Here is a 17197-nt window from a genome sequence, read left to right on the forward strand (position 1 = left end):
TTAAACATGGCTTAGAGCTGCTTAATACCCCAGTTGTAAAAAGCAGTTGTAAACTACTAGTGCACTCTCTCAGAAACTCAGAAGACCCAATAAACTGAATAAAAAAGAAATGCGATGCCACTGTGGAAAGTGGCGTTATTTGTACAACTGTTATATTGCAATCAGCTCTACAATTCCAATGACTAGTCTCCCAAAATGCTCATGAGTGGCATAAGCTTTATGCAGCCAAGACAATAAAGCCAACCAACTGCTAGTGTTTGCCTGTTCCTTCTCCATCTTATCCAAAACTTGTCCGTCACTGGACGTTGGACCAAATGCAGCTGCACTAAGACAGAGAGGCAACTTTCCTTTGTAATTATTGAATGGTACAAGCTTCTTTATTATGATCCGTCTGTTTTCTGGGTTGGTTTTTTTACATGTACCAGAAATCCCTGGCATTGTTCAGAACCAGTGATAGCAAACTGGACTACACGGGCCACCAAAATTTTGCATGAGTAGGACAACTTCTGATTTCTCACTGTTCATAAAAGAGAAAACTGACAAGGTATGCAGTGGGGAAGATAAATGGAACAGAAAATGTGATGAAAACAGAGAAAAGAACATGACAAAAGATTTTTTAGATGACTTATTTTTAGGATCTGTTCAAAAGTGTTATAAAATGAACTTTCATCTTTCCATACCATTCCCTTCAGAGTCAGAATCGCTAGCATTCAAACAGAAGTCTGAATAGTAAACATTAGGTTTTTCTTCTGCCTGTTTAATCATTAGTAAAACACGTCAGAAACAGGCTTACTTTGAGCTGCAATTTTGCTTGTTCCAGATACATATTGTCTTCCTTTAGTACTAAGCTCAAAGACTTTCACGTCAAAGACATAAGCTTTGATTTTCTTTTATTTATATGTGACAGCAAGTAGTTCTTACCTATGGTGGTATGTCCGAACTTATCAAGAGTCAGGGCTGCTTGCCTGGACTTTGCAATAACGCCACTCTCCTGAGACCATGATCTATCAAGTATTTTTCTCCTAAGCGAATCAAGCGCTACTTGAAGGCACACTTTCCCCTGAGCTGCAGAGCTGCCTTTTGGCCGCAGCTAGCTTCAGAGCCGCGACCAACCTCCAAGTGAGAGCTCAGCTGCCCCAACCGTATCGGCTGGCTTCGAGAAAGCAGCCAAACCCGACGGGATCAAGGCGCCCCACCAACGCGGTGGCTCTGTGGCACCTACCCGGGAAGGGAGGTCGCGATGCACCGGACGGGTGGGGAGGGCCGCCCCTCCCCTCGGTGCTGAGGCGGCCGCCGGCGGCACCCCCGACCCCACGCCCAGGGGGAACGGCGCCGGTCCCCGATCGGCAGCTCGTCCCGGTGCCCCGCGCCCCCGGCCCCAAGACGCCCCCGGCCCCCGGCCCTGAGGGGAGGGCGGTTGGGAGCGCGAGGGGCGCTAACGGAGACCGCACCGCGCGCCCCGGACCTGCTCGCCCCGCACCCCTCCCGCCTTGCCTCACTCACAGGTCGCGGCCTCCGCGAGGGCGATGGCCACCGCCAGGCCCGCCAGCAGCGGGAGGCACCGCCTGCCCCGCGGCCTCATCGTTAGCGGGGGGGCGGCCGAGACCGGGGACAGCGCCGTGACTGCGAGGCGGCTACTCTGCGCGGCGGGGCCGGGCGAGTCTCTGGGGGCGGGAGGGAGGGGCAGCAGGGAGGCCGGGCCGTGTCCAGGCAGCGTTGACCTGCGGGAGCGTCAGCAGGGCGCCGGGGGCAGCGCGGCGGGGACGCAGGCGGTTCGAGCCTGACTCGTGGCCGGGCGCGCCGAGGGGCAGCCCCGGGGGCGACGACGGCAGCAGCCGGGCACGCGGGGGTCCGCGGGCATCCTCCGGCAGCAGCCGGGCTCCCGGCGCTCAGCGGGCGGGAGGGCACAAACCGAGGAGGGCCTCGCACCAGCGCGAGAGGGGCACGGCGGGCCCAGCGGCGCCCGCGCGGCAGTGGACACTACTGTGGGGTCGCGCCCTTGTTTGCTCTTGGGCGGGGGGCTCGAGGGGAGCGTTCTGTCCTCTCCCCCTTACAGCTGATTGGCTGATCCTCCGCGGGCACCGAGGAAGCCACACGCTTCTATTGGTTAGCCGCGGGCCTGCCCTCTCGTGCCTCTTCGCCCGAGCATCGGCGTTGCCTGCTTTCGCACTTCGCTGCCGTCGATAAGTTTGTCCCTTGCCGTCTCCCGTTAGCGGTAACCAAGGGTTACCGGCCTGGTTACGCGTCCCCACTGCCTCGGAGATCTCGGTTTCGACCAATGGGCGGCTTTGCGTGAGCGGGGCTAGGGGCACGTGACCCCGGATCGGCCGCGTCGGGCCCGGCGCGGCGGAGTCGAGCGGAGCGCCGCGGCCGCCGCCTCCCTCTCTCCGCGTTCGGCCGCGGCCTCCCGTCACCCGGGGCAACGCCAGTCCCGCTGGCAGCCGCCGTGGCGGGGACAGGCGGGTGGCGCGGCGCGGAGCCGCCTGGGGCGCGGGTGGGCAGCGCGGAGCCATTAGCGCTCGGACTGCGCGGCCTCATCGTCTCGAGCCTCCGCTGAGCGACCGGTAAGTGCCGCCGCACGCGCTGGGCGGGGGGCGCGCAGGCAGCGGCGGCGGCTCCGAGGGGGGCTGGCGGCAGCTGCTGTTGCCGGTGTGAGGCGGCTGGTTGTGCGGCTCGCCCCCGTCCCGGCCCCGCCGGGGCCTGTTTTTCCAGAAGCGCCGTGTGCGGCGGGCTGCCGGCGGTGCCGCTGGAGAGGGGCGAGGCTGGCAGCTGGGGGTCAGAGCTGAAGCCCGGGCGCTCCGCGGTATGGCAGAGTGCCTTCTTCAGGTGTTTGCGCCTCCGGGGGTTGGCGAAGTAAGCCTGCTGTCGACGGGGCTGCGGCGTCTCCCGGGAGGGCTGACGGGTGAGGTCGATGCGGCGGAGGGGTCGCCCCGCCAGGCTCCGGCCGAGCGTCCTGCTCGGCTCCCGGCCGGCGGAGCTCGAGTCGAGTTTGTTCCAGCTTCGCTCCAGTGTCACCACATAAAAGACGTCGGTTGTGTGTCCGCAGTGGCAGCCTTGGACTGTGGTGTTTGGCTGCCAGTTTGTAAGTCTTTGAGCAACAGAGAGTAGAATTTTTTCTGAAATGTTGATTTTATAAAACAAAACCCATACTCCTAGAGTGGAAGAGATAAGCAGAGAAAACATGCCTGAAACAAAGTCTAGATTTTAGGACTTCTTTTTCCAAACTCAAGAAGGGTGAGAATGTGGCTGCAAAGTGCACACACTCACAAATGCTAGTCTTGTAGTAACTTTTCTTTACAGAAGAACTGGTGGTCCTAGAGCTTATTTCTCACAAATACTTGTATGCTTCAGTCTTTCAAGATGTTACAGTTCTTGCTTGCACTTCACACACCTGTTAAATACACTACGATTTTGGCAGAGAGGATGGTGTTCAGATTTTAGCTGAATATACCTCCTTCACTGCTCAATTGCTTGGCTTGCTGTTCAAAATATAATGCAATATAACTAAAATACTGTGTTCTTATAATTACTTCAAACAGCTCGCGCAAGGAGCATCACAGTAGAAAGTTTAATTATTTAACTTTATGAGGAGGGTCAGATTTAAATGGTTTGCTTAATTATGTTTTAAAGAAAGTGAGAGCTTGATAGGACTGAAAAAATTGTCTACCATAGAAGCCTCTACCAAAGGCAGAACATTTAATGTAAACTCTGACAGTGAAATGTGTAAAAGATGCTTGGTTTGTGCTTTGATGTGGAAGTAGATAAACTTATTCATGAGATGACTTTGGATGTTGGACTTGCTGGTACCCAGTATTTTGGATCACATAACATACAGGCTTCTAAGTAGCTCTTGATCTAAATCTAGTGTGTAAAGAGTTAATGCAGTTATCTGTCATGTTTTTCTTTGTCTCTGTAATACACTTCTGCTGTTCTCTTACCTAAAAATAGGATCTTTGACATTCTTAGTCCTTTACACTTCTGCTGACCTGCTAGCTAAATGATATACCAGCTTAACTACACAGTTTTACATATTTCTGAGCTTGAGGGCATAAAGAGTTCAAACTGACAGATATAATATCTGGAACAACTTCTGAATGTTGTTAATGCAACATATGAGATACGTGTAGTATGTTCCATAAGTATTTCAGAGATCAATTTTTTTGTCTGTTGCTAGTTCAAGAAATGCGGTCTCTCCAAAATAGCATAACACAATGTGATTTGCCTCCCTACCACAATTTTCTCAGCAGTGTTGAATGCCCTTTCTTCCTATAGTGGCATGTTTTGGAAATTTTTTATCTTATTTGTCACTCCCCCCTCCCCACCCCCACACCCCTCCTTTGGGGTTTTGTATTTAGACAAGATTCCGCTGCTATGACATAGTTGTCCTCTGCTCTTCACTCTTTAACAAGTTTTCTCCGTCTCATGAATCCCATTTGAATGCTATGTGCCATATCTGTGCTTTAGAGCAATTTTGTGACAATTTGCAAAGCTAGACAATCCGTATAATATGGGAGGGGAATTGTTCTGTGATGATGCTCAGGCACTGAAAATGTTATACTTTTGTCAGCGCATTGTCCATTGAGCTGTTACATTTTGCTTTTCAGCAGAACTAGCTGAAAATTTGTGTAGCCATGTTCTCAAAGTTAGCTTTGTATGTACTTGCTTGTGGGTTGAGGCACCATACTCCATTGCGTGTGACTTTTTTTAAGGTTTTTTGGATTTTGGATTCTTCAGAGCCTGATGTTAATACTTGTAATAGTTGTAATCATCTTGCTGTCCTTTTTAGGAACTTATCTGTTCCTGACACACTAAGCTGTCCTGTGGAGAAGCTATTCTCAGGTGCTCTTGTATAAGGGAGTATAAATATTTGAAGACTATCTGTTGTCTCTGCTGTGGAAGAAATCTGACCTGTTTCTGACATTGAATGATGGCAGATCTACACAAAAGCATCCTAGAATATATCAGCTTCATAAGATCAGGAGTTGTTCTCAGTTCCTACCTGTATAAATTTTCTAAACCATCGTAGTTTATTAGGGACAATATATGTATGTTAGGAATAATGCCTCAATTTTTTTTTTCCACTTTCATTGATGTAGGTTGGGAAGATGACAACTTTGGAAAGTTATCATATTTAATTATTCACTTTTCTGCATAATTTGAAATTACCTTTAGTTTGAGGTTAGTTATTTAAAATATGACAGAAATTTTGTTGGGTTTGTTTTGATTTTTTCTTTTTTTTTAAAAAAAAAGGAATATTGAGAACCAAACTTTAGGAAACTTGCTACTGTAATTCAAAGTGTCACTACTCTCAGTTGATCTGCTCGTGGAGGCAAGTTAGTAGTAGGGAATATCTGTTTACATCTCAGCTGCTCTGATATGAATCCAGTTGGGTTTTTAGCTGAAGCTGCTGATCAAAATGGAAACTAAGCTGGTATGAGCCTATGAGCTGAGGTGATAGTGGACATTCCTTCTGCAAGGGTTGTGATAATCTCTGGAGGAGAGATTGCTGTGTCATTGACTGCCATCCCCTGTCCCATGACATATGCATGGATATTTTTCCCGTATTCTGTAGCCTCCCACCCCAAATTCCATGCTTCTTCCCCAAATAAGAACAGTTGATGACTTGGATCCCACCTCTGGAGGTAGTTACTCAGGGCAGGGGAAGTGGCATGTCAGATAGTTGGGTGTCAAGACCCACTTGGGTTGAGTCACCACTACACTCCCCTGGTTCTTCACAAGGCTCATCCTCCTTTGGTTCAAGTGGTTCCTGCTATACTGTTCCTGTAATGTACAACTCAAATCAAGGGTTATTTCCCCCCAGGTTTAAATCTCCTTGAGGTACGCACTGGATTTCCCCATCCTTCCACATGACCCACCAAGTGCACTTGGGTCCTTGAGCAAAGATAATCCCACAAATGGCTTTGCCTTTTCCCAAGTGAGGAGCATCCCACACTGCCTTTCCCAGCCACTAACAAGCACTGGACTTTAATATACAGTAAAGTAAGCAAGCTCGGTGACCAGCACAGGAGCCTGCCAATTAACAACTATAATGTGCTCAGATCAAAGCTGTCATCATCTTGGCCCCCATGTTGGACACCAAGAAGGACTGTGGTGTGTTGACCCTGGCCAACAGCTAAAGTTGCACACAGTGACTTGCTGCATGGGAAGATAGAAGGAAGGTGAAAAGACTTGTAGATAGAGATAATGGCAGTTTAATGAGGAAAGCAAAAGCTGCATGCTCAAGCAGCGCAAAAAGAGGAATTTGATCACTACCGCCCATCAGTGGGCAGATGTTCAGCCACTTTCTGGAAAGCAGGGCCTCACCGTGCTTAACGGTTGCTTGGGAAGACAAATGCAAAACCCAAGAATGTTCCCTCTTCCTCCTCGTTTCCCTGAGCTGTCTTTTGCTGAGCATGACATCATATGGTATAGAATATCTCTCTAGCCAACTGAGGCAGCTGTCCTGGCTGTGTTCCCTCCCAAGCTCTTGCCCACCTGACTGGGGGGGACAGAGGGGCAGGACAGAGTGGGAAAGAAAGCCTCCATACTGTGCAAGCACTGTCCAGCAATAGCCAAAATATTTGTGTGTTATCAGCAGTGTTTTAGCCAAAAATACAAAGCACAGCATCATCTGTGAAGAAAATAGCAGTCAGACTTGGTACATCATCCTACAAGGGAGGTTGCGGATTTGAACTCATGACAGTAAAATTGCCCAAAGATTGCCAGTGAAAGGCCTTTACCTGGACAACTACTGTTGTTCGCAGTAGGATTGTTGTAGCTGAATAACTAAGGAAGTTTTAAAGCTTTTTCATCTTTGTGCACTTGACTGCATGGTTTGTGTAAGCTTTACTGTTTCATAGCTAAGTATGCATACAAAAAAATAAACATGCACATGATCACAGAGTTATTCTCCATTGTTTGTTCTACAGAGCAACATCAGAAAGAGGAATATTCTCTGTTTCTCCTGATTGAAGAGTGGGAACTGGGATTGTGAAATGATGGAAGTACTTGATACTTCTATTTAATTTAGTGACAATTACTAGATATTAAGTTGCCAGTTCCTCAAAGTACTCACTAGAGAACCCAGTTTCCTTGTTGTGGGATCTTTCTGTGTGAAAGAAATTGACAGTTAAATGAATATACTTAACAGGTAGGACATTCTTTGTTTGCTTTTAATGTCTTATCCTGTTATGTTCTTACAAGTCTTACTCATGCTTGAAATTGGTCCTTATTTTCTGTCAATCAGCAGAGCTGTGGGATGTGTTAGCAAGGCAAGCACTGGAATTTCATAGCTTGATGTGTCTTACTGCTCTAACTTGCAGGTTTCCTTATGTGCAGTGGTCTTGCAATATTATTTTTTATGAATACTGTGTCGTTACTGCCCAGATATGTAAAATGGGGGCAGATGAAGTGTGAGAAGATGGAAAAGTGAAAGATGTAATAAGACTGTCATATTCAGTCAGCCCCATGACACACTCTGAATACACAGGCTGCTGCTAGGGAAATGGCTTGCCTTGGATATACATAGGGGCTAACAATGGGTTTAATTTCTTTTCTTTTCTTTTTTTTTTTCTTTTTTTTGTTTTCTTGCTAGCAGTGACAAGACAACATCTGGGCCTCTGCAGTCTCTCTCCCAGTCTTCTTGGGTTGTTCTGGCCTGTCCACATTGTTTCTGTAGCTTTCGTGGCTCTGGATGGTTAGTGAAGAGGGATGTTCAGTCTAATGGCTAATTGCTGCAGCTGGTTAAAACGGTGGCAGGAACCTGTCAGGTAAACACATGAAAGTATCTTACGTTTTTGTGCTGACCTTTCTAAACTGTATTTCATGTCCTCTCACCTACGGTTTACTTTATTTGCTATATAACAGTGTTTTTCAATTCCAAGAAAAAAATCCATCATTTTTTTCTCCAAGAGAGAATTAATATATCTTCTGAACTTAAAAATGAAATATTAATCATCTCTAATTCAGGTACTTTGTTTCTTCAGGAAAGTATAAAGTTCAAAATATTGTCCTTTGCATACTGTTTCCTCAAGTTGAGCATTATGAGGTGATGCTAGAATCATAGAATAGTTTGAGTTGGAAGGCTATTATAGTTTTAAGACTGGGAATAACAATGTTTTTAGTATTCCTTCACTTAAAGGGGCATAAAATTGAGCAAATTCCTTTGACTCCTCTGAGTCTTTGTAAATAGAAGGAACAATTGAGGTATACACATAGAAATGTTTTTCCTATTGCTTTGCTTAAAATCCTGTCCTGGTATAAATTCTAACCTGCATACCAGTTTGCTAGTGTATTGTAAATACTCAACACCACTAGTTTACACATTTGCAGTCTAGATTGCTCCTGCTTGAAACAAAGGCACGATAAGTACCAGTGCCGCTTATTTACAGCATCTGATGCTGTCTACAGAAGTGTTGTATACTCTATAGTGTTGTTCAGATGCACTGGTTGAGTCAGAAATAAATTTCTGGTATAGGCACAACTTCGAGGCAGAGAGATGGTAAAAATACAGGGGAATGGAAATTAAATTACAGAAATTGTTAAAGAGACCGTGACCATACCAAAAAAAAAGGATAAAATTTACAGTACCATGAAATTAAATTTCAGCAGGCAAATACAAGTTGAAAGCAAAATCATTGTCTCATGTGAAACTTACAGCACAATATTAGACTTCTCATTTCATACCTTGTTCTGCTGTTCTGTCTGATTAGATGGTTTGACATATTGAACACTAAATACACAATTGTAACAATGCCTATTAATTGGTATTTTGATACCTATTCTTTCTACTACTTTGTGGTAAATTTGCTGTGCGTGTATTAAAAAAACTTAAGTGATGTCTAGCTAGAGGAAAAAAGATTTGAAATATTTTTTTTTTTTCTCCTTATGGAGGAAGGTGACACTAATAATGGTGGGTCTTGATAATGCTGGTAAAACTGCTACAGTCCGAGGAATTCAAGGAGGTAAGCAATTAATTTGTTTATCATCTAAATGGAGCATTGAAAGAGAGAGTATAATTACTAATTTTCCATCATTTTAATCTAAAAATATTGCTTCATCTCTTAATTTATCTCTCCCTCCCATATGTTGAAAGAAAATTTTGGTAATTATACCACCAAAAATGGTGCAAGTGTGGTTGCCAAAGTGAGTATGTCACAGGTCTCATTGTGTGAAGACCTGCAGATGAGAGAAGAATTAAGGGGTCTTACCTTTGAAACATAAAGATCCTGATTTTTGATATCCAGCAAGTCATGCTAGGGTCACTTAAGAAGTAGGTGCTCTTAGTGATGTGCTTTATGCTCAGGAGAAGTAGCAGAGCAGGCTCTGTGTTTGCTCATTGGCTACTGCACTTAACACCACGTTGGGCTAACGTAGACCAAATCAGTGGTAGTTCAACAAAGTTGATACCATTCTGCTAGATCTTTTTCAAAGACGGTATTATGTTATAGAGGCAAGGTAGATAGTATGAAAAGACCTGCCTCTTAAGACATTGCACCATGCACACTTAGTCCAGTGAGACAGAAAAAATTAGTCCACAGAGGTGTTTCATTATCTTGGAAACACTAAGACCAAATGTTCAGAGTACCTTTGTGCTTATGTGCCTTGAATTGACCACTGTTTTGTTAACTGTGCAAAATGCTGAATTGCAACAAAATCTGTTCTGGGCTCTTGTTTAAATTTCATGAGCATCATAGTGTATTTTTGGACAAGAGGAAATTTTTTTCAGTAGTTCAATAAATAGCTGAAGGAACGTTTTAACTACAAGCAAGCTGTCTGTCTCTATCAGTTGTTTTAAGTGAAAGTGCAGGACAAAAACTCTGAAGGCTGTAGACCACATTCTAATTAATAGTTACTTTGAATTAATGCAATGACACGAAATATTCCGGTTAATGATGTGTTTCACATCTTAGTATATATTAGAGAAATCAATGGACCAGATTTTTTTTTCTTGTGTGCATGTGCTGAAGTTGCTTTCAGATGACCATTCAGTAACACTCATACGTCAGTAAACTTTATATAAAAATCAGTGTTGTAAGTGTATATAATGAGGAAGAGGTTAAAAAGAAGGAAATTGCATGTGTATGTATATAACATAAAGAATGGTTCTAGTGGTATGTATTATTTGTCACCAGAAAAGCACTATCAATTTTTTGGCATTTACTAAGAGACCACTTGATTTTGGAGGCTGCTTTGCACTATCCAATGACGCATGCAAGCAGGATATAATTTGAGATAAAACTTGTACTTATGAAACCAAAAATTCTCTATGTTTGTTTTTGTTTGTTTGGTTTTTTTTCTTGTGGGTTTGTCTTTCTAAATAACTTTCATCTTGTGTAATAACAAGAGAGTACTTAGTAGTGTTATGGCAGACTTGCAGACTCCACCTTGACTTTCTGTTTATACCCCTTATGTAAGTTCATGGACTTGCTAAAGTGTGAATAATGTTATGAATATTCTCTCATTTATATTCCTGAATCTTTGCCCTGAAAACATGAGTCCTTCATTATTTAGCCTTCCATTCTGTTTCAAAATCAACTTTAAAACCTCTATCAGCTAAATATGACTGTTATTTCTAAAAGTCCTTTTTTCTGGGAAAAAAATGAGATAAAGATGGTTATTTCTAAAGGGAAACTCCAGGAAAAGATAGTTCTGACTTCTGTTGACTGTTTCCCAGGGCTTGAATAGTGTTTGCCTTAGCAATTTTTTTTTTTTTCTTAACAGGGCTTGCAGACATTAGAACCTTCAGTTAGTCTTCAAGGTTGATAAACCCAGTGTTTTTGCCTGTGCACTGGTCATACAGCCTATAGGAGGAGACTGGTTATAACTGCTGGGTTTTAGCAGAAACCAAGTATGTTTCAGTTCTTAGGACTCTTAAAGCTAGGCAAATCAGCACGGCCACCAAAGTCACATTTGCCAAAATGGATCTGCAGCTTATATGGCAGACCCTGGTTTTGCATTCATGGCTGTTTATTATTGGAGATCTTACTGTACAATAGGAGCAGATGTTTCAGCAATATCCCCTTACATTCAGCACTATCGATAACTTTCACCCTTAACCAACTCTCATTTTGGCATTGCTCTTTCTTGTAAGAGCATGTACTTACGGCTCACAGTGCAAAATGTTCTTCAAAATAAAGTCTGCTGAGTTTTGAAGCTGTAGTTTTTCACAAATGGGGGTCCCAGACCCTTCTTGTGCTGGAGTATTGGCTTACACTGTCCTGGGCAAGGGGTCTGTTCTGAATCCCCATCTTGGCTGTGTGTGAAGGATTCTGTCAAAAAAGGAACGTGGTAGCAGAAGGCTGATGGTGATTTAGCTTCTGCACTGCTCTTCAAAGCTCAGTGCTTTTGACCATGCCTTCATTTCTTCCTCTCAACAAGCTGAATTTTACATCTGTTTCTCCTGCCTTGTGCTACCAAGCTACATAAAACAGTTGCAGAGATCCAATTAACTCACCTGTGTAGTGACAGCTTTGTGGTGTGAGGCAAGTACAGGCTTTCTTTGCCTTCCAGAAAGGAAGACAGCAAGCAAAAGTATTAAATATAAAGCTATGGGGTTTTAGCATATTGCATGGCAAACTGAAAAACAGAAAATAAAAATAAACAAACAAACAAAGGCCAAAACCTGATCTTCAATAAAGGGAATCAAGTAGTTTACGTTTTGGAAGAACACGATTTCAGCGACTTCATCTCAGCCCTTGGTTTGAACTTTTGAAGCTGTTTTGGCAACCGTGAGGGGTAAAGAATAAATTTGGCAAAGTTCAATGCTTCCTAGGTCAAAATACATTAACTGTTTTGTTTGTTTTCCTTCTCAAACTTGGATTAATGCCAAGTTTGGCATTAATAATACAAATGCTGTATAACTGTTCAGACGGGAGCATTGGTGGTGAGGGGGAAAGTAAAAACTGCAGTACACTGAACACCACTGTAATTTAACTGTGGTGTTAAAAATTGCATTTTTAGCTTTTTTTTTTTCTTCCCCTGGTACTTCTACCTAAATTAAAGTAACTGGTTGAGACACTAGTGCATTAATTTGAAATTACCTGAGGAGAGGGAAAATCTTAATGTAAAAAATACGTGGTTAGCAATATGGTGTCACTTAACAGGGAGGGTTTGCTCCACATTTTTAAATATGAGTTTTGCTACACAAATCACAATTCTCTTCAAATAACTAAGGACACTTTTTACTGAAGGCTTTCTTCTTTGAACTCTGACAGAGTCTCCTGAAGATGTGGCTCCAACTGTTGGGTTTTCCAAGATTGACCTGAAACAGGGACGCTTTGAAGTCACCATCTTTGATTTAGGAGGTGGAAAACGAATTCGAAATATCTGGAGAAATTACTATGCTGAGTCCTACGGTGTAATATTTGTTGTGGATTCCAGTGACATTGCGAGAATGGAGGAAACAAAGCAAGCCATGATAGAAGTTTTAAACAGCCCTAAGATATCAGGAAAACCTGTGTTAGTGTAAGTAATGTTAAATGTTCTCCTAAATATCTGAAATTTTGTAAATTTTGACCTTCAATATACCTCAAGAAGTATTTATGTACAGTATAAACATAAGTATACAGTACACTAATACTACTGTAACTTTAGCACTAAGCAATAGTACAATTAGTTTTACAGTATTTCTGAAGCATTTATTTATGCCAATCTTGGTCTTATACTAGTGAACAAAGCCTTTTCTTCCTTCCTTTTTTTCCCTCTTGAATTGTACGTGGTGATATACTGTATCCATTCACTGCATCTGACATTAGATCTTATTTAGCCCTTCTCAGGGATATTAATTAATTTCTCTTCTCTTTCATTAGCAGTGGAAAAATAATAGGGTTTTTTTTAATTCTTTAGAATTCTAATATTACTTGAAATGGTATGACAGGTTAAAGGCTTTGCAAGTTTGGCATGGCAACATGGTGTAAAAATATTGTTACTATTTAGGCTTACATCACTTACTTAAATTGTAAATGCTTGATTATATTCTGCAATACCAATAATCTCCTCAGCAATAAATGTCTTGTTCACTTAACACATGGTGGTGCTGCTGATACGTGGTCAGCAAAATCTCATTAAAGAAGGCTTACTTTAATAGTATTTGGCATGTGCTTTTGTTTTAGTGCATGTGTTTTAATTTAAAAAAAAAAAAGTTGAAGTTTCAAAAGGTCTACAGACAGTCTTTCACAGAACAGATAGATTAATGAACTTTGCTTAAAAACTAGGTTTTGTAAAACACTGGAAGTAACATTTTATTAAATTCAGCCACACAAAAGGTCTTTGAGGACAAATACCCTTTTGAAGTTACAAAATAAACTATGAAAGTTTAAAAACATTTATCAGGACTATATGTCCTGTCAGCATGAGACCTCCATAATGAAGTAATTACACAACATTTCTGTGATACCATAAAAAATCTGTAAAGCCAAGAGGAGAGGCCTCTTACTTTTAAGTAGCAGTGATGCTCCAATGGTTTGAAGATGTAACTGGCTAATCTGGATCGAGTGCAAGCTAATAGTGTATATGTTGATAAATAGATTAGATTTTAACTTCCATTGCTATCTGAATGTTATTAATACAGGGAAGGCAATAAAAATAAAATCAACCTAATGCAGCTAGTTTAACTCAAATCTGTTCTGAAAATGCAACCTTGATAGTTGACAACTGTGCAGTATTTCTAACTAAATACAACTTTAGGGTTGTGGTTTTTTTTTTCACAGAAGTCTCTATGCCCTAATCCTGTAATCGAGTTTATTTGGGTGGCTGGCTGTACATGCAGAGAGCCCACTCACTTCCCTGGACTTGATCCTGCTTTTCAATCCATGTTAGCAGCTAATCAGAAGGCAGAGTGTATTAACTGAGTCTAATGGTGATTAAACTAAGTTTGTTGATGTTATTGCCCTCTGATTGATTGAGCTTCAAGCCTTTGAACAGAATTTGCTCTTGCAGTGTCCCAGTTCTGTGGAGGGATCCAGCAGTTCTTTGTTTTATGCTCCCTATATGAGCCTGCATTTTGAGTTATGAATTCTTTCCTGTATTGCCTTTGGTTTTGGTTTGGTGTCTGTGTTTATGGCATAGCTATGCTACTTTTGTCATGTTCAAATCACAAAACCCTAGAATTTGTTCCAGTATTTGAAACACTTCTTACGTTGTGAAGCAGGAAGGATTGCTCAGTTAAGCACTAGTGTTTGTGGTATGGAAAAGGAGTGCTTAGCAAATGAGACTAAACTGGTCCTGTGCACCTTCCCTTCCCTGAAGATGCCTTTGGTTGGAGATGCAAATCCCCGTCACTCATAGTTATGAAAAGAGATCTGTGGCATAAACTTTTCTCCCTTAAGTCCCTAGAATTGAAAAAGGAAAATGTAGCAAGAACAGAATAAAGGAAACAGCACATTTCCACGTTTGTTGTGAAAGTTAGCCTTTTTAAAATATTTTTTTCTTCTAAGGATGTTCAGCTTTTGTGAATTTATTTGTTTGTTTGGGGTTTGTTTGTTTGTTTGTTTTTAAATAATGAGATACTTGGTATCCACATACCCAAAAGTTCCCTAATATCTTACTAAGTTTCTAATTAGTGTATCTTAGTCCGTGCATGTATGTGTGAAGGCCAGTATTTACTGAAAACAATACAGTGACTTCTGCATATTAAATGCAGGAAAGTTGAAGTTTAAGTAATTTACTTCTCTCCCATGCCCTTGTAGTGCAGAGCACAATCTATTTCTCTTTTTATAGAGCCCTGTTACAATTTTATGCCAGAGGAGAGACTCCTCCTCTGTGATTTCCACACTCCATGGGTGTGTCTCTGGTCTGGACTACTTTCTTCCTCCAGCACTTGATATAAACAAGGAGAAGCAGAAAAACAGGTGTAGTTTGTTTACTCTCTGCTGTCTGTAGGTGCACAGATTTCTCTATTATTTGTATGCTTAAATACAAAGTGCTTATTCATTAATGTTTTATTAATTACCAGTTATCATCTTAAAAACTAACGAAACTAAACTCTAAAGAAATGAAAATGAGTGAGCTATAACTTCAAAGTGTGTGCGTGCTGAAGAATGAGGAGAGAGGTATTGGTAACTTGATCAGAATGAAACAGATAAAATGCTTATACTGAATATTCATGTTTCTTTTTTAATCATAGATTGGACCAATGTACCAACATTTCAATGGTCAGCACTGAATTTTAGTCTAATGTTATTTACCCTTACTTGTGCTGCACGTAGTATCTTGTACAATGAAGTACGTATAAACATGCTGTAAGATTGGATGCAAGTCCATTCTGGATTTTGAAGGCAGCAGCAGAAGTTACTGCATATGCAGTATCAGGTGTATCATTGTGTGTACCTAGCATCCGCTTGTCTTTGAAATAACCTGCTGGTTATGTCTTTTTTTTCTTTTTTTTTTTTTTTTTGTGTGTGTGTACTTCTGGTAGATAATAATCAAAAAGAATTACCTTTTTCTTTTGCATTTATGGGCTTTCATCTATCTGGACAAAACTAATTTTGCCAGTTAGTTGGGGAAAAATAAAATCTTCATGAATAGTAGCTAAGATGTACCTTTGAAATAAACTACTGCTCATGAGACAAAGTAATGTAAAGGAACATTTCAGTTATCAGGGTATCAATATCATGTATGTGGCTGTGCTCTGTAATATTTTTCTTATTAGTTAATACAACTTGGAAAGGAGTGATACTGGAGTGGTAGCAATGGTAAGGAGGCAGGAATTTGCCTCGGGACAAGAATTCTGACCTGTCAGAGTTCTCTTCCTAATCTGCCTTTATACCATGGACTACCTCAGCATATATAAAATAAAAACTTGAAATAGAAATTGCATTCCCTGTTAGGCAAACTAATGCTTCCTAGAACTTTCATCATGTTTTACTTGTAGAACATTAGGATTTGGATTAGGAAGAGTGCTGTTGTTGAATGCTTTTAGAAAATTGGCTGTTCAATAATAATTCCAAGAGGAAGTAAAATACAATTTGCATAACTCTGCACTAATGAATAAACACATTACCTAATATACTCACCTTTTCTTACATACTCTGACTTCTGTCACTAGTTCCTGAAGTCTGACCCTCTTTCTCCTTCTCTTTCCTTCCTCCATTCAGCATTTCCTCTCTGGCTGGGTAAGCACATGCTGTGTCTGGTTGTGGTGCAACAAGCAAAGTGCTCGGCTGTCTGTTGCCTTTGAGAATAGGTGAAGTGAATGAATTAAAACTAGTTTTGGTCTCTCTCCTCTACCCGTATGAATTTGATATAGGTCAGTGGTACGGTTATTGTAGGAGCTAACTGTCCTTGCAAAAATGGTCTAAAAGAGTAGTAGGGGAAAAAAGCCTTCTTCTACTCAAGTAAGCAAATTTTGATGTGATGTAATGGGTAGAATATATGCTGAATCATGAAGTTTTCTATCTAAATAGATCTCCTTTTTATCTCTCAGATTTAAAAAAGATAATAACATATCCTAATTTAGATAACTATATGTTTCTTCCTGTAAAACAGTAGTGTTGTCTATAACTACAGGGTCTGGTTCATTACAGTAAAAACATCTCTGATAGTTACATTTAAATAAAAGTATTCTCCAGTTGTTTGCTGTTATGTGATGGCAGGATTGTCCATTACTTTATATATTCATTCAGTGCTCTGTAGATTCATTCAGTTTCAAAACACACAAAAAACACCAAGAACAGGAACAAACTTCAACAGTGATACACTTTGACACACAGTCCTTAATGAAAGTACACAACATTCCCCCCCGCCAGTAATTATGTACAGTAATTATGTGGTTTGTCTACACTGAGGGATTTAGTTATTTACTCCCTCCCCTTTTCTCCGTTTTTGTTATTGTTCTTTGGGTGCTGTCATAGCAATGAGCCGTACTGTGTATGTGTTAGTTGATTTACTTATTCCTTCTTGGAGAGAAACAGTTGCGTGTCCTTCCTCTTCTGGAGAGGACATGTCTGTATAATACTGGAGTTTGGTCAGATAGTAAGGGTGTAGACCATACCAACTTCAGCTCCTACTAATCAGGACAGGTCTCCAACACTGCATCAGCAGGTTTTGCATGCTACATGCCCTCATGCTGTGTCCCAAAGCTTTAAACATATGACATCAGCATGAACAATTCTTTCATGAGATGCATTGCACTGATCGTTATTTTGGATGTGTTGAATTAAAAATAAACCAGTTTTATATATTTAAGTCCTAAGGCCAG

The 17197-nt window shown here is 41.6% G+C and overlaps 2 protein-coding genes across 10 annotated transcripts in view; one reads left to right on the top strand and one right to left on the bottom strand.

Annotated features, from left to right (window-relative positions):
- PROS1 (protein S) overlaps positions 1–1714 on the bottom strand; it is a 33099-nt gene extending 31385 nt beyond the window's left edge. The window contains exon 1 of the mRNA XM_054819112.1: positions 1504–1714. Coding sequence (XP_054675087.1) covers positions 1504–1582 — 79 coding nt within the window. The 5' untranslated portion in view covers positions 1583–1714. The remainder of the gene's footprint in view (positions 1–1503) is intronic.
- Positions 1715–2314: 600 nt separating this feature from the next.
- ARL13B (ADP ribosylation factor like GTPase 13B) overlaps positions 2315–17197 on the top strand; it is a 50924-nt gene continuing 36041 nt past the window's right edge. For 4 of the 9 annotated variants that reach the window (XM_054819145.1, XM_054819173.1, XM_054819155.1 and 1 more), the window contains exons 1-4: positions 2315–2564; positions 7595–7769; positions 8893–8963; positions 12216–12465. In XM_054819145.1, coding sequence (XP_054675120.1) covers positions 7711–7769; positions 8893–8963; positions 12216–12465 — 380 coding nt within the window. In that variant the 5' untranslated portion in view covers positions 2315–2564; positions 7595–7710. Of the gene's footprint in view, positions 2565–7594; positions 7770–8892; positions 8964–12215; positions 12466–17197 lie in introns of those variants that run through there. The other 5 variants (XM_054819126.1, XM_054819135.1, XM_054819164.1 and 2 more) reach the window with 5 other exon arrangements.

This window comes from Grus americana, chromosome 1, assembly GCF_028858705.1.
Source record: "Grus americana isolate bGruAme1 chromosome 1, bGruAme1.mat, whole genome shotgun sequence".
In the NCBI taxonomy this organism is placed as follows: Eukaryota; Metazoa; Chordata; class Aves; order Gruiformes; family Gruidae; genus Grus; species Grus americana.